Source organism: Parus major, chromosome 1 (genome assembly GCF_001522545.3).
Source record: "Parus major isolate Abel chromosome 1, Parus_major1.1, whole genome shotgun sequence".
Taxonomy (NCBI): domain Eukaryota; kingdom Metazoa; phylum Chordata; class Aves; order Passeriformes; family Paridae; genus Parus; species Parus major.
Window position 1 is genome coordinate 49913837 of NC_031768.1, and position 22512 is coordinate 49936348.

At 36.3% G+C, this 22512-nt stretch overlaps 2 protein-coding genes across 4 annotated transcripts in view; one reads left to right on the forward strand and one right to left on the reverse strand.

Moving 5' to 3' along the window:
• The window catches only part of DIS3 (DIS3 homolog, exosome endoribonuclease and 3'-5' exoribonuclease), a 19739-nt gene extending 15013 nt beyond the window's left edge, over positions 1-4726 (forward strand). Inside the window, exons 18-21 of the mRNA XM_015627319.3 lie at positions 1002-1170; positions 1558-1716; positions 2118-2240; positions 4210-4726. Of these exons, the coding sequence (XP_015482805.1) occupies positions 1002-1170; positions 1558-1716; positions 2118-2240; positions 4210-4293 (535 nt within the window). The 3' untranslated portion in view covers positions 4294-4726. The remainder of the gene's footprint in view (positions 1-1001; positions 1171-1557; positions 1717-2117; positions 2241-4209) is intronic.
• BORA (BORA aurora kinase A activator) lies at positions 4550-22469 on the reverse strand. Of its 3 annotated transcripts, none has more exons than XM_015627382.3 (13): positions 22326-22469; positions 21545-21715; positions 20351-20457; positions 17987-18032; positions 16529-16610; positions 15276-15341; positions 14459-14515; positions 12574-12791; positions 11046-11199; positions 9418-10022; positions 8933-9064; positions 7455-7632; positions 4550-4617 (listed from the first exon to the last, which is right to left on the reverse strand). In XM_015627382.3, exons 2-13 carry the CDS (start codon positions 21698-21700, stop codon positions 4604-4606), a joined length of 1815 nt encoding a protein of 604 aa, XP_015482868.1. In that variant the 5' UTR covers positions 21701-21715; positions 22326-22469; the 3' UTR covers positions 4550-4603. The 3 variants fall into 3 exon arrangements, with proteins under 3 accessions (XP_015482868.1, XP_015482850.1, XP_033370254.1); XM_015627364.3 differs by lacking the exon at positions 4550-4617 and adding an exon at positions 4651-6253; XM_033514363.1 differs by lacking the exons at positions 4550-4617; positions 22326-22469 and adding an exon at positions 4651-6253 and having other exon boundaries at positions 21545-22295.
• Positions 22470-22512: the final 43 nt, after the last annotated feature.

Consider the following 22512-nt stretch of genomic DNA (forward strand, 5'->3'; position numbering starts at 1 on the left):
GGCCTTCCAAGGAGCTATGGCCTCAAGAAGCAAGCCATTCTTCAACAGTGTTGTCAATTAAAGTTTCTTTTCAGCATTAGATTTCAATTGAAACAGCAGTGGCTTACATGGTGGCCCATCTTCATGTACACTCCCAGGTTTACTGTCCACAACTCCTAGGGTTAACATTTAAAAAAAAAAATCCAAAAATAATAGGAATACATATCTAATGCACATGTCTGGCATAGAAATGCACTTCAGAGTCAGTTAGCATTAGTCTTAGACTGGGGCAGAGTTTGCTCAGCCATTTTTGAGATGGAAACTGTGTTTAAATTTTGAGGAGACTGTATTTTCCATATGCAAACACTGGTAATTGGGAACTTGTTATTGGCAGTTGTTGCATGCAATGAAATCATACTTCTTGGAAAAGTATGTTAAGATTTTTCTCCTGACTAAGAAGGCATTGAGTTTTGAAGAAAATTGTTGTCGTGCTCCTTAGAAACTTTTCAAGTGAAATTTCTTAGATGTGGATTAAAATTCCTATGTATTTATATGGATAATTTGTGGAACTTCTAGGAGTCCAAATGCTACATTTTAGTTCTTACCAGATGTATTAAAAAGTTCCTTGCTGAAGTTCAAATGTGATTATACTTCATAGATCTATGGCATTGATATACTATTCTGCACTAAATTAATCTAATTTCATGGGAGGGGGAAGAAAGATTGGCTTAAAATGCCATGGTGAAAGATCATTAAGTCCAAAAATACAATTTTGTTTCTTTTTCTGGCACAATAAAGATATCTTAGTAAACATTTTAACAGTATTCTGACTCTGCAGTGCATATTTGGTCAGAAAAGAGATGGATGCTGAATTAATAGAGGGAGTTGCCAGCAGACCATCATTATTACAAAACCTTAAATCTGTAAGTCACAAAAACAAATGTATGTTCAGAAACTTTTTTATTTATTTTGAAAATCTATGTCTTACTGTGTCATTGATGATTTTAACCTCATCCTTGCAGGTATGCTGATATCATAGTCCATCGGCTTTTGGCAGTGGCCATAGGAGCAGACAGTACTTACCCAGAACTCACAGATAAACACAAACTGGCAGAGATGTGTAAAAATCTCAATTATCGACATAAAATGGCACAGTATGCACAAAGAGCCTCTGTGGCATTCCATACACAGGTAAGTAGTTCTGGGATGTTATGTTGAATTATGGACACTGCTAGGGCAAAACCAAGCAAGAGACCAGAAATTTTAAAGGCTGAGGGATGCTTCTGACAAAAAGCTTAAAACATTACTTTGCTTGTTCTGAAAAATTCAGAATGGCATCTTGAGGATTCTTTTAGTTCTGTGCTTTTTATAAATATGAATGCTTAATCCTACAGTAATGTTATAAATGCTTTGCTTTATGTAATTTTTTAAAATCTGCTTTCAGGATATGCTGTGTAATTATCACTAAGTATAGATGTGTATTTCACTGTTTTATTTTTCTGAGAGTGTACTGGTAATTTGAAGGAGAATGTTCTAGTGCTTTATTTTTCTGATCTGCACATTCTGCTTTTGTTACAGCTGTTCTTCAAAACCAAGGGAGTAGTAAATGAAGATGCATATATATTATTTGTAAGAAAAAATGCGATTGTGGTTCTGATTCCCAAGTATGGGTTAGAAGGAACAGTCTTCTTTGAAGAAAAAGACAAACCAGCACCAAAACTGGAGTACAACAGTGAGGTACGTTCTTACTTTTATCTGTTCTTAAACACTTATTTTCTGATTTGGTAAGCAAGCAGAATGACTAAAATCTATTCTAGTTGTATTTAGAAGGGTAAGAGAGGCTTTTCTAAATGCAAGTTCATTAATCTCTAGTAGTAATGCCACTATAGTCTTTTTAAGTCTAAATAAGTAGGTTCTGACAGGAATTTGTTTCAGTAATAGGTAGTACTGACATCTAATTACCTGATCAATTACTGAAAAAAATGTATGTACCACATATTACAACACTGAATATTCACTACATTAATTTTTGGTTACTTTTATTTACATGTAACAGTAATATTTTCGTACAAAAATATTTACTTGTATAAAAACATAAGCTGTTGCAAATAGTGAGTATACAAAATTTGAACTTTCAGGTGCCATCACTTACTGTGGAAGACACAACATTACATATATTTGATAAAGTTAAAGTGAACATTATGTTAGATGATTCCAACATCCAACATCAGAAAATGCGGATGGTCTTGGTAGAACCCAAGGTAAGGCACAGAGTTCTTAGAACCATATTATCCTTCAGTAATGTTAAAAAATCATTATGTGATGAAATTGAAATTTAACCCAAAAGAAAAAACAAAACTTAAAATGAGCTTGTAATGATTGCTTTATATCCACTCTCAATAAAACACAGGTCTGCTTTCACTGGCTGTTGAAAGGAATAGAGCCTTCTAAATTAAACTTACGTTTCGGGCCCATCAGGATAGTTCCACTGTTGACTGACGATTTTCTGAAGTAATGCATTGAATTTCACAGTCGTGTAATCAAATGTCCCTCTGAAAATCTGCCAAAATTCAGCAGGATCTTCCCTTTACTCCAGTGAAGTACAACTGTGATGGGTGGCTCAGCTCTGTATGGACCTGCATCCATCAGCTGGGTGTCAATGGTTGTTCTGTCTTACAACTCCCACAATATAAAAATTCTCTCTTCATAATGTTGTAAGAACTGTAATGTCCTAATAACTGTCTCTAATCTCTAGACTTTTCAGTTCTAGCTTTGTGCATTTAGGACACTGAGATTTGCAATTGTTCTCATACTTTAGGCCTGATAAGTATTTTGCATGACATTACAAAATTCTGCTCTTAAAGTACATGTAACTTTCTTGGTAAACAGGTGGTTGCAGCAATGAGTATCCCTTATCAGAGGAAAGATAACCCAAAATAAGCAACAGGTTCTTTCTGTTTATACAGTTAAATATGATTACCTTTTTCCTTGAGAAATGATGCTTCCAAACACATAAATATATTCTAATATTCTTGGTGTTGTATGAGTTTGAACCACAGAATGGTTTGGGTTGCAAAGACCTTTTAAAGATCATTAGTTCTAACCCCCCCTGCAATAAGCAGGGACACATTTAATGAGATCAGGTTGCTCAAAACCCCATCCTAGAATTCTTCCAGGGATCCAGCACCCACATCTTCTCTGGGAAGCCTGTTCCAGTACCTGATCACTCAGAATAAAGCATTTTTTCCTGATACCTTAACTAAACCTACCCTCTTTCAGGTGGGGGCAGGAGGAGGCCATTCCCCCTTTTCCTGTCACTGAATGCCCTTGTGAAAAGTCCCTCTTTAGCCTTCTTGTAGGCTCCCCTTTCAGGTCCTGGAAGACTGCTCCAAGGTCTCCCTAGAATCTCTTCTCCAGGCTGAACAACCCCAACTCTTACCAGCCTTTCCTCACAGAGAGCTGCTTCTTTCAGCCCTCTGATCATTTTGGTGTCTCTCCTGCGGACTCACTCCCCCAGGTCCATGTCCTTCCTGTGCTGGCACCCCAGAGCTGATGCAGGGTTCCAGGTGGGGTCTCAGCAGAGCAGAGGGGCAGAATCCCCTCCCTGGCCCTGCTGCCCACGCTGCTCTGGATGCAGCCCAGGACACGTTTGGCTCTCTGGGCTGGGAGTGCCCATGGCTGGGTCATGTCCAGCCTCTCAGCCACCTCCACCCTCAGGTCCTCCCCAGCAGGGTGCTCCGATCTGTCCACCCCTTAAGTCTCTGTTGAGTTGAATCCCTGTGATTTCAAAAGCTGAGTAGACAAAAAATTGGAGCAGAGAGGAGCCCTTGTATTCTGTTGTGCTGCTGAGCTGCTCTCTGCTTGTGCTCACCAACTCTAGCTTCTCTGGAGCTTCTGTTGTGTGTGTCCAGTCTGAGGGACACTTTGAAAATAGACACAATATAAGGCTAATGCAAGCTCATGCTTGGGGTGCTAACAACCTGTTGGCTTTGTCAGGAAGGCGTCCTGCTGCTTCTCTTTGCCTTTATTTTTTCAGCTTTTAATTTCAGGTGAGTGTTCTACCTGTGACTATTCTAAGATGGTAGACCCTCCTTTAGGTGTTTATCTAAATCAGAAGTTTTTGATGTTGACACAGTGTTTGTAAAAGGTCTGTACAAGTAAACTCAAGTTTTACCAGGATAGCAGAAACTGAATGAAAATGTTCTGACTTATGTTCTTTTCTTACTGTAGATAAATGATGTGCCTGCACATCTCTCTGCAGAGGCAAGCAGCAAGGATGAACCAGAGAAAAAGAAAAAGAAGCTACAAAAATAGCTGGATACAAAAGAAGAAATCACAAGTACTTGCATTTACATATTTTTTTCCCTATGGGCAAAAAAATGCTAGAAGCAGGATTTGTTTACTTTTTAAATACACATTTTAATAATCTATAAAGAATTTTTTTTAAAGCTACTTTTTTATGACTTTAAATGCAGAACAAGTTTTAAAATAATGTATATCTACACCTTTGTCCTGTGGGTGAAAACAAATATTTCTGCAAAGTGAAGAAACAATTGTAGAGTTTCTTGTTAACAGCCAGCCTTAAGGAAGGTTTGAGAGTCTGACAGAATTCTCTGCATTCTCTTTAGCACCTCAGAACTGGAAGAAGTAATTAAACAATAAAACAATAGGTATTAAAGAAATGTCTTTATTCTGTTTCACTACTCAATTTACAATTAGACATATTAAAGGACTCTAATTAAAACTACTGGTATTAATTTAATGTAAACAATGACCATTTTGTGCAAGGTGTGCCAACCAATGCATTAACAACAACAGAAACAGAATGGTGAAGTGATTTCCATGGTAATTTGCACAGCAGGTTTCTTCTACAAATCAGTTGTACAAACATAATAAAAAAATAAGCATGTTTTCATAAAATAAATATTTCCCATCTAACTGAAGACTACAAAACAGGACAAAAAATACAGGCAATCCAGCTGGGGGCATCCTTAATCACTTCTCACATTCACTTATTTCTGCTCTTACATTTTTCTTACCTTTAAGAAAATACTAATACAGGATGAAGTTAAATACTTAAGGGATGGCTTTTTTACTTGTGAATACTTCAAAAGCCTCTGATCATTGAACACATTATAAAAACAAAAGATTTAGTTAAAAAGTAAATCTTAATTATACACATAACTCAGAAAAATTCAGAAACAGATCATAATTTGGGCTGCCCTGCTTAACATTCATTAAATTTACATTACTATTTTAGTAATCACAATTGCAAAAATAAATGCTTTGTACAGTCCTTTCAATTGCTTATCATTGAAGTTATCATAACAAAAATGACACAAGGTCATATGTAACTTTTAAATCTCAAACAAGTTTTATCCTGCTTCTGAGTGACAAAACTTAGAAGCTAAAGCTAAGAACGTTTTGAAGGCCCTATTCTATCAAGTTTGTTTTTCAGAAGTCTGAGTTCATTTCCTACTTTTAACAAAATTTATCCCTTAACAGTTAGCAATTCAGTGTATTTCAGCTTCTAGTAGGGCACTGTTTGGAGATCATGAAATAGCTACTCTATGACACTCGATTCCATTATGTTGACATTCCATGGCAATCCCACATGCATTTCAGAAATAGTGATTAAATTGCTACAGAAGTAAAAATAATGCACATTATGTTTGCTCATTAGATTTCTAAAGTAAATTTTTCAATATTTATTTTTGCAATGTGAGAACTACAATCAAGTGATGCAGACAGACATTTCCTTTTCTGAAATATGCTTCTCAGAAAGCCTTCACTAGGAAATTATAAATTAAAATATTTCAAGAACTGTTCTATTCAAACAACACACAACTCTCAGGTCTAACACACTGATATTAATGCAAAGAGATTCTGTTCACACCTCCCCTTTTGAGATTTTTTAAAAATGCTGTCTTGCCTTCAAATTTAGACCTGACCAATGTGACTAATGGGTTTCAGGCCTAGTGTGCCAACAGCTGCTCATCAGCCACTGTCACTTTGGTACAAGCTTTTCTGTGGGTTGTGGAATAGAACAGAAAGCAGAATTCCCATACAGTATCCTAGGACATCATTGCTATGAAAAGAGAGGAAGACTGCTTTACCTGGAACACTTGTTAGAATGGACTTCCCTTTTTCATTAATCCAATGAAGTTTACCAGAGCTCTACATAAACAGCCTGGAAATACCAGTGTATCCCATACCTCTTCTTTCCCTCTTGGTCACTAGGGTCACAAGATTACCATGTGGATTTTTTTTCTCCCTATTTACACATATAAAGTCCAGAAGGTTCTTTTAAACAAATACAAGCAAATTCAAGCAAATCTGATTAGATTACATAAATGGAGTTCTTGGGTTCTGACCCCCCCCTGCCCAGTCCATTATTTGAATTCATTGATTTTGTTTTTTTAAAGGAGCAAAGCTTTGCTTGTATTAATACTTCTGGTAATAAATGGCACGCAAAAAGTTCATTATATTTTTAAAGGGTTTATCTAAGTATTTTGGTAATTTCTGTAAGCAACATAATAATAGTAGAAATTAAACATATAAGTAAAAGTGTAACAGTTTATTTTTATAGAAGAAAAGCATTTTCTCAGTGATGTACTGACACCAATGAATCTTATTGCACCTTCCTAGAAAGGTACACTTACAAAGAGTACCAGAGCATCAATTTGGACACAAGTGTTCTTCAGAGACACTGGTAGTGTCAGGTGATCAGCTCCAAGTTTAGTACTAATATGAATTCCAAAGCAGCAACACTATCTTTTAATTTTAAGGTAACTAATAATACATTTTACTTAAGTATCTAGTAAACCTAACTGACATGACAGATTTCTGTCAAACCAAGGAAAAAGCTGTTTGGAGAATTACTAAACAGCTTCTTTTGACATAAAGCTCATTTTACATTTCTAAGAGAACTAAACTTGGCATCTGCTCTCATCACACCCCAGCAGTTCACTTCTGTCCAGTGACTCACTCTTGGTACTATTGGTAGTATTTATGAAGCCATACAATATATCTGTCTGGAGAAAAGCAATCCAAAACCAGACTAATACCCCTTTTGCTTTTTCTTTCCCACAAAGAAGAATGTCTTTCATGCCTTTTAGGAGGGACAAATCTTAAAATATAGGTGATTTTGCAGTTATACTGGTTCCTATGCAAGTTATCCTAGGCTGCTCATGGAATCCACCCTAGTCACAGAAGGAATACAATTCTAAAAAAACCCTATTGTTTCTCTGTACCAAATCTAGACACCTTATTTTTCAAAAAGGATCACTTAATAAGACAAATAAATTTCTTAGTAAGACCTGAAAAATCCCGCATTATTTAAAAACTTCCTTAATATATACCAAACATTTGCATTAGAAAAGCAGAATAGCTTGTATAATCCAAGTAACTGAGGTCATATGTATAAAAATTTATTAGAAACCACAGCTTAAGTTCTCCATAAGAAAACTACATACCAGTTTTGTGAAATCCCTGAACTTGATTTTCATTTTTATGTTTCCAAGCAGAAATGTTGCAAGTTGCATTTTGACCAAATACTGTGCTATGTGTTTTGGCTTTCTGAAAACAGGATTGCTTCTCTGGAGATTTTTTTCTCAGCAATTGATTGTCCTTATGGCTTAAAACAGAACACTCCTAAGGGAATAAGAAAAAGTTAGTTTTAAAACCATTTTCACAGAAATTCTCCAAAAGAAATAGATCCAAGTTTACTATCTGCAAATTTCAAGTATATAAAGTACCTCAAGTACCAACTCTATCCTTCTGAAATGAGAAAGAAATAAAGTAACACATTTTCTCTACAGAGATCTTTGAAACGTGCTGTGCACGAACTATCTCATTTCAAGGGCTCACATGAATGTCTGAATGAGCCAGACTTGAATCTTTCAGTCAGCAATGTCTGTGCTTTTTTTTTTTTTTAATTTTTTTTTTTTTTATTCCTTGGGGATTCTCAGTTTTAAGATGTGAATGAAGCACTTAATGCCTTCACACTTTACTCCTAATCTAAAATGCAAAATTTGGTTTAGTCAGGAGCCAGCAGTTCAAAGACTAATAGTGGGAAAAGGCAGCTACATGACATTGGCAAGTAGCTCTAGGATGGGTTTGATACCAGACAATTGATTCTGGTAAGTACATGCACACAAAATCCATGTCCAACGGGGTGACCGGGACAGGATCTTTGAGTATTTTTAGATGTTAATGATTGTTAAATATTGTTCTTGTGTGAGCACATTTGTCCTAGTCTTAAATGAACAGAGTTTAAAATTTGATGTCAGTGGTCTGTAAGACACCATCAGTCTACACTTCCCCTTGGCAGAGAAGTGGCTTTTAGCATGTCACATCAAGAAGTGAAGTCAGGGCTGACTAGGTTTAGGTTTACTTGATTTTTTTTATCATCTGGCACTAATGGTCAGTACAGTGTCCCCTTGAAGGACTTTCTAGACATAGCAGACCATAAACTACTAAGTTTGTAGCACCATGTGACCATATTTACTGAGAGGAGATGATCTTTGCTTTCTTCTCCAAAGAAACTAGCCTTGCTTCCAATTCTCAGGAGGAAGTAGAACTCTTTCCTATCAGTCACAAGATTACGAGGTTGCTAGATAAGGCATTATCTTTTGTAATGTGTTTTTCAGCTAGGTCCTCAAAGGGCTTGTAACCAAAAGAATACCCACACAGAAATTTCCCCACCAAGTCAACATGCCAGGTATGGTATGGACTTGACGCTAAGTTTATAAAAATCAGCAGCAAACAAATTTTGCCCAGAAATGCCCTTCTCCACAGGCACATGTTTAAAACTTAACAATAAATAAAGCAGCAAAGAACAAAAAGAAACAGAAAGAACAAAAGAAACGAAAATTAGAGACGGACCACAATAGTCATGAGCAGTCTCATTACTACTACTCATGCATATACCTCAGTTTCCTCTAATTCCTACCTTTGTTCTGAGCAGCTGAGATTTATTCTGAAACATAACAGTATTCACATCGTTTTCTTTACAACTGTTTTCAGCCTCTGCAGTATCCATAATGCTGTTTCCACAAGTCTGTGTATTGTAACCACTGTCCACCTAAAATCAAAAAGCAGGGCTTGAAAAATTTCAACACAAATAAATCCCTCAGATACCAGATATGATTTGCATTTGATTAACAGAACTTAATCCAACAAACCAACTATGACTGGCTAATAACACAAGCAAATTGTAAGCAGGTCTGTCAGCATTAGTTTGGATTAAGTTAAATATACTACTGTACATAGCAATGCAAAAATAATGGCTATGCTAACTCTACTGAAAGAGGAGATGGAGCAAAGGGTAAGTCATGATACTGCCTGCATGCCATATCAAGTAAGAGAAAATTATTTCCAGATTAGTATACACATTCCATGTTGAGCTCAGTTTTACAGAGAAACAAATATTTTTACCTGAATACTACTGTTGTCACAAGGAATCACACTGCTTTCTGCAAGAGGTGACATGCACATGCGAGAGCTTTCGATACTGAAAGTAATGCCTGTCATAAAGCTGGTCATTGGTGTATTGCTACTGCCAATTGTTTCTTTTATCCAAGTGTTTCCCTCTGACACTTCAGCAGCATCAGCCATGTCTACAGTATTACTTTCCTTTAAGCCTTCTATATCCTGAAAAGATGACAACCTTTGATGACAACCTTCTGAGTGATCTGGTGCAATTGACACAGTTGCCACCACAAGATGTGTACCATGTGCAAAAGTATCATTGCCTTCCTGATGTAAGTTTATTCCATTATCCATTTCTGGGAACCCAGCTTCTGCTGAAGAAGTGCTTTCCTTGTCTTCCTCATCCTCATCACGATTCTCAACTGCAATTGGTATTCTAATGACAGAAGTCTGATATTGGGCAGTTCCTCTACAGGTTCCAAGCCTCATAGGAGAGCAATTTTTAATTGGAGAACAACCATCTATGTAAGGACTTCTTGTACTTGTTGGGGGTGTCATTCTATTGGAGGAAGAAGGAATATCTGGAGAACGAAATGTAAATTTTCTTTGGTCTGAAAAAAAAACCCAAAGTTTACTTCAACCTGATATCTGACAGAAAAACTCATCATTCTCAAGGTCCTACAGTCCACTGAATAATTTATAACCAACTGCAGATTATTTCACTGATTGTGGCTTCCCAACTCAACTAAACAAGCAACACTGAAAATCAAACCCACCACCCATACATTTCAGCTACCATGGTAAAAGGCAAGTTTTTATCCCACCAAATCTCTATGACATGATTTTCTGTTTTGGAGACCTTCTATTTTGAAATGTCATTACTAAACAGTATTGAAAAAAAAATGGGTGAAGGTTCTATGTTTTTTTCCTAAAAAAATGTCAATACACAATCTATAGGCATTTAAATTTTTGGCAGCAATGAAGTTTACGATCAAACAAGTGAGAAAACATCTGTGCAGTCCCCATATATAATGATGTAAAATACCATTAATCAAAATGTGTAAAAGTCATGTACAAATATGCATAATCATGTCAAAGGTATATAATCATCTATAAACAAGGCATTAAGCCTTACCAGGTATGGACAGAGCATGAAACAGTGACATTTTCTAGAGCAAGGAGGACTCAAAATGTTTGTGATTTTTTCATTAGTTATTTCATTTCAAGTAATCTTTATGACGGCATGATTTGAAAGCTCAAGCTAAACATTCTTTTCCCATTGACATGAAAATGCTTCAGACTGGGCCAAATCAGAATTGTAACCTGACAGTTCAGGCATGTGGCTTTAAAACCCACACTCAATTAAATTAACCCTTTTAACTTTTCTTCATTCTTGTTGGGTCTCAATGCCTTCTTTCAAAATATTTTCCCTAGCTGATCAGTTGCAAGCATACACATTTCATTGTTTCACATACTTCACTGCTAAACAGCAAATGTGTCACATAAGAGACTGCTGGTCTGCCAAGCACAGGAATTCGTCTCCCAACAGACAAAGGGTCCACTAAGAATTTAGAAGTTTTTATAATAAAATATATTACTCAAGATAAAGTAATACATATCCAGTTAAGCCATACCTGAGAGTGGTGTTTTTCTTATGTGAAAAGCAATTGGTGAAAAAGCAGGAGAACCATTATGTGCAGGAGACCCCTCTGAAAACGGCGGACTGGTTATACTTCCCAAACTATAAGCTCTTGTTCCTCCCTGAATAGGACTTGATGAAAACTGAGCCTTCAATTAAATAAAAAAACAAACCCACAGAGCATTAATTTCATAATGTAAACTGTGGCGCATACATATATACATATATAATTGTTCTAACTAAAATGCTTAACATAGCTGCACTGGTAAAGACTAATCCTTTACAATGACAATCTCTAGTTTAGCTTAAACACTCCAATTACAGCTCTTCACCTGGGCCTTATGCCAAAACACAGGGGAAAAGAGCAATGAACACAAACTGTCACGTAATACCAGCAATGACTACTTTATCCACTATATTTAAGAACTATGAGAAACCTAAATAGAGAATTAATGCTGTGTATCTAGTCAAGTGTTGAATCTAACTTTCTTATTCGTATCACTGCAGATGAAAGTCAGCCACTATTTATATCTTAATGTAATCCAATCTGCTTAATTCAGCAGCAGATACAAAAGTGTTTTTATTTAAGAGAATGACCTTGCTTAAGACTATCATGCAAACAAACAAAAAAACAAAACAAAAAAACAACCAACCAACAATAAAAAAACCACAGACCAAAACCCACTCCCTCACACCCCATCACTTGTAGCACTATAATTATATTGTAAGAATTCTTTACTAGGTTACCTTTTGTTATAAGATACACTATCCTAGTGCAGGTAGGTTTTTTTTCCATGCACTTCAAACCACCAAACAGATGAAAATATATCACCTAAACCAGTTTAGCTGTGCTAAGTCCACATGGGGATAAGGTTCATCTTGTTTAATTTAAGAAATGGACATTACATTCTGTGTCCTAATAAATGTCTATTCATCTGAAAACACTGGCCAGTGCAAAAGAAAAGGCATATTTAGCACTGCAATTCAAAGATCCACAAATCATTTCTTTCACTATAAATGAGTTTATGAGATTGAAAGGAAATACAATTATCACATGTTCATATCAACTGGTATTGTAGGCAGCAATTCATGGATTTAAACAGCACGTTTTTGTAGACACATTTTATGAAAAAAAAAGAAAGGTTTTAACATGCTTTCAGCAAGTCTTTTATATGTATTAATTCCTACTTCCTTTGCATAACAAAATTAAAACATAATTCCCAATACAAAAGAAGAGCAGCATAACAGAGTTACTGGAAGCAATAAAAAGTCCAGTTAAATAAAAAATAAAAATAATAAAAGAAATAAAATAAATATTAAAATAAATATTAAAAATTGGAAATAATTAAAATAATAATAATATACGAAATAATAAATACATTCTTTCAAGACTTTTGTTCACATAATTTTTTCAGAATTTGAAAAAAAACACCAAAAACAAATAAAAAACCCCAAAATTTTAGTCTAACATCTACTCTCTCATAAAGTAAATCCCCACCCAGCCCAGAAAATAGGCTACTTACTGAACTAGATGTGTCCAGGGGGCTTCTGCACCGGACTGGAGATAATTCTATTGAACAAAGCACTCCAAGTGGCTGACTACCACATGGACTATGCAGAGAAGGGGACAAACATGCAGATACATTCCCATTTTCTTCTAAAAATAGCTTTCTTCTGAGTGATGAAGAGCTTAGATTTTCCTGAGACTGATCTGCAAATTCATCAGTTCTAAAATATTCACCTAGAAATGTGGGGGGAAAATTATTTCCAATACAAATACAGAAAAAAAACCCAAAAACATTCCATTACAGATATATATACAATTATATTAAAACATTTAATCTAATTTACCAATATAGCAACTGTTTAGGCACCTATCCCAAAGGATTGCTTGTCATCCCTACAAGAAGTCACCTCTTCTACTAAGGTTCATTCCACTTTTGCCTACCATCCCTTAATACAAAAGTCTGAATTTAAAAAAATAAAAAATACTGGCTTCTATCTATTTATTGATCTTTCCCCAGAATTGTATTATTTCTCACATCTGAGCAGTCAAACAGCAGTTACTACCCAAGCAAACCAAGACTTTTTCAGGTCCCCCATATGCTTTGATAATCTTCATGATACATCTATTGTGGCAAACCAGTTAGACTTGAAGAAAGTCCAGGCAGTTAGCTGTTTACAGTAGGAAAGCACAAACTAAGACCCATCAAAACATCCTCAGATTTACCAGATTATTTTAGTTTTTTTCATCTTGCTCTACTGGATAGTCCCTGTAGGAGAATTTTTTCATGAACTCCCAAACTATGTAATGATGGAAGCATTTGTTAAGATAAAAAACAAAGGCAAAAAATATGGTTCTGTTTTGTTGGTCCACAGTCAGGGTTCTGAATTTCAGTACTGGGATAGGAGCATGCAGCCAAAATGCTGTGAGCTGGCTGTACCCACTGTTCCCACCTCTGAGTTGCAGGATCAGGCCCTTCCAGGCCCCTTGCCTGAGAAGGTGGCAGCAATTCCTTCACGTAGCACTTATAATCTGACAGTTAATTTGGACTCCTGCCTCCTCACTCAGCAGTCATGGCTTTTTGCCACCACACAACTTCTAGTCCCCATCATGGTTTCAGGTACACTAAAGCCAGAGTTACAGCTCAGCTTTACTCAAGGCAAGGTCGGGCTTTAAGACTCCTGTCCAGCACCTGTAAACCAAACAGCTTTGCTGAGACAAATTACTGCTCTGTTTGGGAGAGGCACAGGCTGTCTTCTGCTCATTACCTTCCAGGCAATCAGAACTGTTAATCAATTTCATAGAAACATAGAGCATCCTGAGTTGGAAGGGACACAAAGGGATCACAAAAGTCCAACTCCTGGCCCTGCAGAGGGCCTCACAAGAGTCACACCATGTGCCTGAGAGCATTGTCCAAATGCTCTTGAACTCTGCCAGCCTGTTGCTGTGACCACATCCCTGAAGAGCCTGTTCCAGTGCCCAAACGCCCTCTGGGTGAAGAAACTTTTCCTGGTAGCCAACCTAAACCTCCCCTGACACAATTTCAGGCCATTCCCACAGGTTCTGTCACTGGCCACCAAAGAAAAAAGATCAATGCCTGCCCCTTCTCTTCTGAGGAAATTGTAGAAGGCAAGGAGGTCTCACCTCAATCACCTGCAGGCAGAACAATTTCCAATTGTCTTCCATATCCCTCCTTTTTTTATCCTTACATCCACACCCAAACCATATTATTTAAACCACATGTCCCATGCAACATGCAGTAACTGTCTGTTTAGAATACATAATTAAAACTTTCATTCATACATCTCATTTTCAGTATTTCACAAGACAAACCCAGCCAACAATACAAAAACAAGTTTTCTATTTAGACATTCATAATTAAATTTAGATATTGCATGACATACCAAGTATTTTCTCTAAATTAAAATCCACTGGCAAAGTCAGTACTGTCTGACAAGCAGCTGAAAAGAATAAAACCAACAAAATTAGCTTACAGTGACCTTTTACTAAAGCTGTAGAAACAAAAATTCTCTTTCAAATTGCACTGCAATTGAGCTATTTAAATTACAATTGCAATAAGGAAAAGTGTTAATTAAAGTACAATTCTGATTTGACAATACTACGTGCAGCACATAAGACTTAAGAGATAAAAGCCCAAGAGTTTTAAAAATGCCTCTCTAGAGACTTTTATGTTAACTGAGAAGAGAGATCTCTCTGAAGAAAGGAAGGATTCAAAGGGAAGCAGCAGAAAAAAATCAAAATACCATGGGGAAAAAAGTTATTATTTATCTAAAATGATGCAGTTTAAAAGACATATTAAGAGTTCTGCTATTTATTTGTCGTAGAAAATAATCATGATTCTCTACCCAGAGCAATCCAATATATTAAAAGTTTTCCAAAAATGTAATTTACTTGTAAATCTGAAGCTCACATTCACTTTTTAATCCAGAAAATATGCAGACACTGAGTTGGAAAAAATGCACTCCACAGTCTACAGGGGACCTTTTTTTTTTAACTTGAAAAAATACAACAGAGTATAAAAGAATTAAATTCCCATGAGAAATAAATATTAAAGTTAATAGTACCATATAGTTCAAGAAAAAATATTTCTACAGTAGCACTAATAAACAAATAATTTCCTTTTAAAATTAAATAGCCATTAAATATAGGCTATTTTTCTTCAGAGAAAGCCTGTAATTTTAGGCATTGCCTTTTACTCACCATTGCTTTTCCCAGGCTGCAAGCTCAGCTGTCTTCCAATTGGAGAAATGTTATTTATATCTATGGCTGGAAAACATAGAACTTAAATTTAAATATGCTCTTCATATAGTTTTGAAATGTAGCAACATTAAATTAGAATACGTAATACAACCAAAAAAAATTTTTGCACTGATATTTGGAAAAGATTAGAAAGGAGTACTGAGAAAAGGTTACTGTTACAGCTATCAAGAGATATTTCAGCAGGTTTCTATTAAAAAAAGCTTAGTGAAGTAGCATCAACACTGCCTAAAACTTTGTCACCTGCTGTCTCTACATGACAGGGATTTAAAACAAACTAGTACATGCTTAGCTAAACAGGCTGTGTTCAAGTAAAACACATTTCCAGAAAATCATTCAGTCTGGACTGGAGAAAGGTAAAAGACACACTTCAACTATTTTTATGCAGCTAAAGAACACACTAGATCATCTTCTTCCAGCATTCATTTTACCAGATTTTGGATTATGCCTTATGTTCTCTGCCCTTAAAGTGACCACCTTACAACAGACAATTAAAATATACTATCCACAAGCTATATCTCCTTGCTAAAAAAAATTTAACAGTTTAGCCTTTTCCAAATCTTGCAAAAATCCCCATTTATTTAAGACTTTCATATCAAACAACAGGGCATGCAAACTATACTTTATAGCTCACATTTTCCATCTTGTAACCCATTTGTTCTGTATTCCGCTGGTTATATACAAACTTCAATAACAGCATTAAGAACAAAATCCCCACAACTAGTGGCAGTGAGCTAGCAGGATGACAACAGAAATTTATTCTGCTAATAAGGGTAAAACAATACAGAATTCAAATTCCAATATGCTTATATGGTGAGGAAAGCAGTTGGAATAAGAGGAAAAGTGAAAATATCTGAAGAAAAAAGTGAAGTAGACTTGGCTGTTTCCAGTATCAATACAGCTGAGAGTTATAGATACAAAGTTATGTGTGTAAATTAAAACCAATGCAGACAGATTATTAGAGTGAAAAAATTAAAGAACAAAGACTAAGAATAACAAAAAGGAAAAATTATTTAAGACTTTCAATTAATAAATAATTTTTAAACAAAGAAACTTGGAGACAATAGCTGAAAATCAATCAGTTGTGCCATATTTTATCATTGGTTCTTCAAATTTAAATTGAGGTTAAACAAGAATTATGCTTGATAACTTCTCCAAAAGCTATATTACTTTGGGTGCACAGAAAGGCAACTTACATTTAGTTGAATTAAACTGAGAAACTTCCTTGCTTTCATGTTCAGTCCAAGGAGAAGGAACTATGAGTTTTTTTGTGAAAAACTGGAGTAGAATAAAAACAAACCATCTCAGCACTTTTTAAAATTTTCAATTTAAATTAGACTAGTACCCTGAACAAGAAAAAAAGTAGAACATTTCATTATTTTAGGCCCAAAGAGGTTAAAGAAAAAACAATTTGATTTGAAGACCCCTATGTTCTTTTGACACATAATGCCTCAGATTTTTCAAGTCTGCAGAGTGAAAACTACAGAAGTTTCATTTAACAATAATTAGTCATTTTGAAAATTGAATTATCACTAGCATGCCTCCTGCACAGTAGTTTAAAAATAATTATTTTTAAATTTTCAGTCTATTAAGCTTTATTTGACAACTGAGCTATTTCACAGAAGTGACAGACGCTGCAGTAACAGTGATAAACCAAGGCTTTTTGGCAACATTATTAGTGTTAGTGTATTTGGCTAAATTGGTTAGTGGTAAAACACTTTTGAGTACTGGTACTTCAGTCTTTTTCTGCAAACCAGAAACTGTCTATCATCACAGCTACACTGAGAAACACCCCAGTGCTGAGGAAATGAACACTGTTACAAAGCATCAAGAACCACATGGAAAATCCTGTTCTCAAATAAATGCAAGACTTGGAGTAAATGAAAAAATTCAGCTTGAAACATGCAACTATTAAAGGTATAATTGTTATCAGAGACAGGGTATCAAGATGTTCAGCAGCACAATCCATGAGGTTATACCTCACAAAGAGGAAATACCCCTTTTAATGCAAGTTTAGACCAACAGAACATCATACTTCAGGTGAAATACACACTTCCTTTATGAAGTAAAACTTTTTTTGTTTTTTTTGGTAGAGACAGAAACTGATAGACCTGCCTATCAGAGACTTATTTTTTAAATTGAAATAACACTTTAGATTTCTGTATTGAGTATTTTAAACACTTCACTTTTCCTCTCTGCTAGCCAAATGAATAGTGAAAAATAAAATGAAATATGGATGGAAAAACAAAACCTACCAGAATTCTTCCCTCCAACTAAGAAGACTTTGTAAGAAATAAAAAAAAAAAAAATTACACAAATTCTCTAATATTTCAACAAATGCAGTATCACTCCAACAGCTACTGTAAACCCCCAAATTCTCATTTTTTTTTAACTTGAAGTTAACCTTAAGAGTTATATTACAGCCACATTACCACTAGCCAAGAAAAAAAGAAAGAAAAAAATTTGTTGTTTTGACCTACGTGTCCAAAAGAAGAGGGGAAGAAACAGAATGTGTGGACTCCAACTACAAGGGATGAGGGTGCAAAATTACTTTTTTACTGAAATAAAATAGGCTTCTGGGTTTTCAAATACAGTAAAAGATGTGGATCTTTTCTGTAGACAAATCAGTATCTGATAGCACAAAGTTTAATTACCTCCTCAATAGCTTTTTGCCTTCTTTCTTCGGTCTCCTTATCAATTCTAAGTAACAAATGAAAAACAACTCAATTATCAAAACCATCACTAAGTAGGAAAAGATATAAAGTCCAGCCATATAATAATTTATAGATGCTCAAGAGAAACTTTATAAATTAAATTGCACCAAACCCTAAATCTTATGATGTTTTCACTCTTACATGCAATAGTCTCATACTGTAAATTTAGAAATATAAATGCACTTCTCAATTCAGTTGATTTGAAAAAGATTTGTAACATTTAAAAATACATAATAGCAAATATTCTGTTTACTCAGCATGTCTGGACTAAAACTCAATCATAACTTCCATGGTCTTCCAAAATAATGTCATATGAATATATTTTACTATTAAAGTTAACATGAGATTAGACTTGCACTATAAAACCAAGCAGACTGAAAAACTGAGCTGTAAGGAATTAAAGGGCAACTGAAAACACTCCTGGAATTTGCACACTCAAATTCCTGACAGCCCACTTTCCCAGAGTTCTCCCTAGTCAAATACCCCGTCTGCCACAGCTTCTTCAGTACCATATTTAAGTTTCTAACAATAAATATATCTCCTTATGCAGCTTTTAACTTACTTTTAAAACAAATATTGTAGTTACTTCATGATGTGTGAGATTCTATATTTATATTTCCTCTAAGTCACCTTTAAGCCTGACTTTAAGCCTGTAATTTATTGTAAAATATTTTTAAGCTTATAAATGTTCATCATCATCTTAGCTGAATCACCCAATACTTTCATTCACAGTTCATATACCTGAATTATCCTTGAATAACTTCAGAAATCAGTCAGATAACAAGATATTATTAGATACACAAGCACACATAGATGTGCCAAATACGTAAACTCCCACAGCTCTCTCTTTTATGCTTATCAGACTTCAAATACATCTGCAATGTTTGGACATGCCACCTTCAATTACATCTGCTTAAATGATGCTAAAGTGATAGATCTATGGAGGCACTTGCAGAGTCATTGTACTAAAAAAAACAAGCATACAATCACTGTGTATTTATGTGTATGTATGCACTGAAACATGCAAGCATGGACACAGCAAATCTATCCACACTCAAACTAGCCTCTTCCTAGTCACAACAGACTTTTTTTAAAAAAAAGAGCCACAATGATTATGAAACAGTGGGACAGACTGAATGGACCCACTGAGACAATGCATGTTTTCACTTTCATACCTATGGGACATGTCACTCATCATCACTGGAATTATCATCCATGTCATCTCCATTAAAGCTAGTTTGTCTGAATAAGGTTCCAGAAACAATGTAATTAATTCCCTAACAAATTAAGGTTTAAGACTTTAAAACGTATAAAGAGCATTAGTCTGAAACCTACTGACTACTAGAGTAAGGACAGGGAACATTAAGACCTGGTGATTCAGATACAGCTGGGGACAGTTATAGTTCTACAGCTTTTATGATTCAAAAAGAGAGATGTAGTTTCAGTCAGACATTAAAAACAGTAGGTCACTTCACAGTATTTTTTATCATGAGGGTGTTGAAACACTGTAGCAGTTTACTTGGAGAAGTGGTAGATGCTCCATCCCTGGAAACATTCAAGATCAAGGTGGATGAGCCTGAGCAACCTGATATAGACAGGACTGGTTTATTATTCTATTCCTGCAGTGCTTCATGCAAGTCTGTATCTGAGAAATGCACAAGAGAGTCTTCAGGATTCACCATTAAGGCCTCCTCTTGGCATGTTATTCTCTACCACTCATGTGTAAAATTATCCCTCAAGTTCCAAATATCAAGACTATTTTACCCATCCATTTTTCTCATGCAAGTTATTTTCAGAGAAAGGAAAGAAGTTGAGATAAGGTCCCCAAACTGCTTCAAATAACTAGCACTGGTGCCCCCTCCTTCATATGAAGTCTAATCTATACCTTTGAAATAGAGTACTGGGGCTTCCCCAGCTCATTTTCCCACGTCTACCCTTTCTGCAGGAGCACCAGAGACCAAAGAAGCCTCATTATGGAGCATTCTGAGAAGATAAACTGTGTTGTAACAAGGAGCAGAAGAGACAGCCTGTTAATGATCACTGGCAAGACATTTTCTTGCTTCCACTAACTGCTTTTATCTGGCTGTCTTCCAAACTGCAATCAGAGTGGATCAGCAGCTCTTAACTTTAAAAGGCAACACAGAGGTAGCTTCATTTAAATATTATATCCACATCATGTAAAAATTGTGTTAAAATATTTGAATAAAAAGTCTTTAATGCTATGCTGAAATGTTAATAAAATAAATGAGCAAGTGTTCTTGTATTGAAGCTAAGTTAGCTGCATAAAAATAGATTGTAAGTTACCTAGCGTGGCTCAAATACATTCCTTGGCGTCGAATGTCTTCCGAGTCTATTTCCACAGGATTTATTAGAGCAAGCTGATCAATAGACCATCTAAATTTTCCTGGTGTCTAAAAAAGAGAAATGGGCATCTTAATGCTTACTATTCTAAAAAGATAAAACCACAAGACAAATGTCAATGGAACAATACAATCATAGCTTCCATATAGTTTCTGTCAAAAACAATCAAAAGTGTTTCTATTTAAATTATCTACTCTAAAAAAAAAGTAAGTCAGGCTTCTTATCCTGCTGGTAATGGTATTACAATAATTTACAACATAATATTAAGTGTAAGGTTACAGCTGGCATTTACAAACCAAGGCATCAGTTTCTTCTCAATTTCTAAGGACAGGTATACTAAAGATATGTAACTTGGGGTGAATTTAAATTGCTTCTTGATTGCCACAATCCAAACTATGGATCCATGAAAACCCAGTATCTTAACCCAAGTTATCCAAATAATAGAGCAGTCTTCCTTTCACTTCCCATTTCTAAGACCAGAGCTGCAACACCATGTACATCCTGAAAGGTCTCCCTCATAAATGCCATATGTAAGGCACAACAAAACCCAATTCAGAAATAAAGCAGTTTTAACCTTTTATTTAACCAAGTACTATTCAAATATATTTGGAAAATTATCGACCAAGTGAGTCTTTTTTAGTTTCATTAGCAGTTTCATCTCTACTGCTTATCAGAAAATAATTTCTATTGCAAATCAGTATGTAACTTGCAACTAAAAAAAAAGTTACAGATACACAAAATCATTGACTTGAATACACGAACAGCTCACAACATTTAAGTTTTATTTGCAACCAGCCTACTTAGCCTCTGCGTAGAAACTGGTTTTCTCCACTTTAAGTAGGAGTAGAGTACCACATCCAACAACTGGTCTTTATCTACTTTCTACTGGTTTTAGAACTCAACCACTAATATCTAAAGACAAAATAAACTTAGGAAGGGAGGAAGACTCAGTGGCAATATTAGTATTTAAAAGCAGCCTTGTTCTGTAAAGTGAGAAACTCCAAATGCCATCAAAGCATTCTTTAGCTTGGTACATATGTTGAAGCACACTAAATAAAATACCCTTTTTAATGAAATATTTATTTGAAAATATTAACACTGTATCTCTACAGTTACACAACTAACAACTGATCTTACAGATGAGGATTTTGTTGACTTAAAGATGGAAGGACTGGAAACAATCTGCTCCTGAAGAGTATAGTAATCAGTGGGACTTTCAAAAGGATTCAGGATTGTGACTCTTCCTGGAGTTTCTGGTGCTATCTGCATTTTAGCTTCTTCCGTATCACCCATAACACTAAGCTATACCTGAAAAAGAAGGAGAGCAAGATTAAGGAAAACCATGAAATCACACTTTTGACATTTTAGGGCTGCCCTGAAGGCTTTGGGAAAAGATAATTTATCATTTTAAGGCACCAGCAGCATTTCGAAAACCAAGTTAGCTACGGCTTGGACCTAATGACAAAGTTGGTAAATACGGCTGGTACGAACAACTACAAACAGAAACTATGAAAACAAGCTAAGAAAGAACACGAAGAGGGGGGATTAAGAAAAACCAAACAAGCACCCAAACAAGGGCAAAACAACAAGCAAACAAGACAAAAGTCCAACAAACAAACCAAAAACCCCAACTAAACACCAGCAGAGACCGAACGGCCGTCCTGTCCCGTCCTGCCTGCACACGGGGCCAGCCCGGCTGCGGGCGGGGGGACGCGGTGCTGCCCGAGCGGCCGGGGCAGCAATAACGCCCCGGGCAGGTCCCGCTCCGCCCGGGCGCCGAAACCGCCCGCCCTCCGCCTCAACGGGCCGGGGGCAGCCCCAGCCCTCGCGGGGCTGCGGAGGGAGAGCACCTCCCGCGCCTCCGGCCGCAAAGGGGACGGGAGCCCCGGGGAAGCGGCTCCGCCCAGCCCCTTCTCACACTTGTCCCCGGGACGGTGCCACCGCGCCGAGCCGCTCGCCGCTCTCCCAAGCCCCGCCGCCGAGGAGGCGATGCCGGGAATGCCAGGGATACAGGCACAACCACCCGCCACCGTTATCCGGCCGCCGCCGCCGCGCCGCTCCCGCCCCCGCCGCGCCGGGCGGCCCTTTAATCAGCCCCGCCCCCT

Excerpts from the sequence above, each read along its gene's own strand:
- BORA (XM_015627364.3), bottom strand. The coding sequence starts at position 21,700 with ATGGGTGATACGGAAGAAGCTAAAATGCAGATAGCACCAGAAACTCCA. Across the intron at positions 20,458-21,544 it reads AGTCAACAAAATCCTCATCT|ACACCAGGAAAATTTAGATG; the intron begins GTAAGATCAGTT and ends TCTCTTTTTTAG. Across the intron at positions 10,023-11,045 it reads AAGAAAAACACCACTCTCAG|ACCAAAGAAAATTTACATTT; the intron begins GTATGGCTTAAC and ends TTTTTTTTTCAG.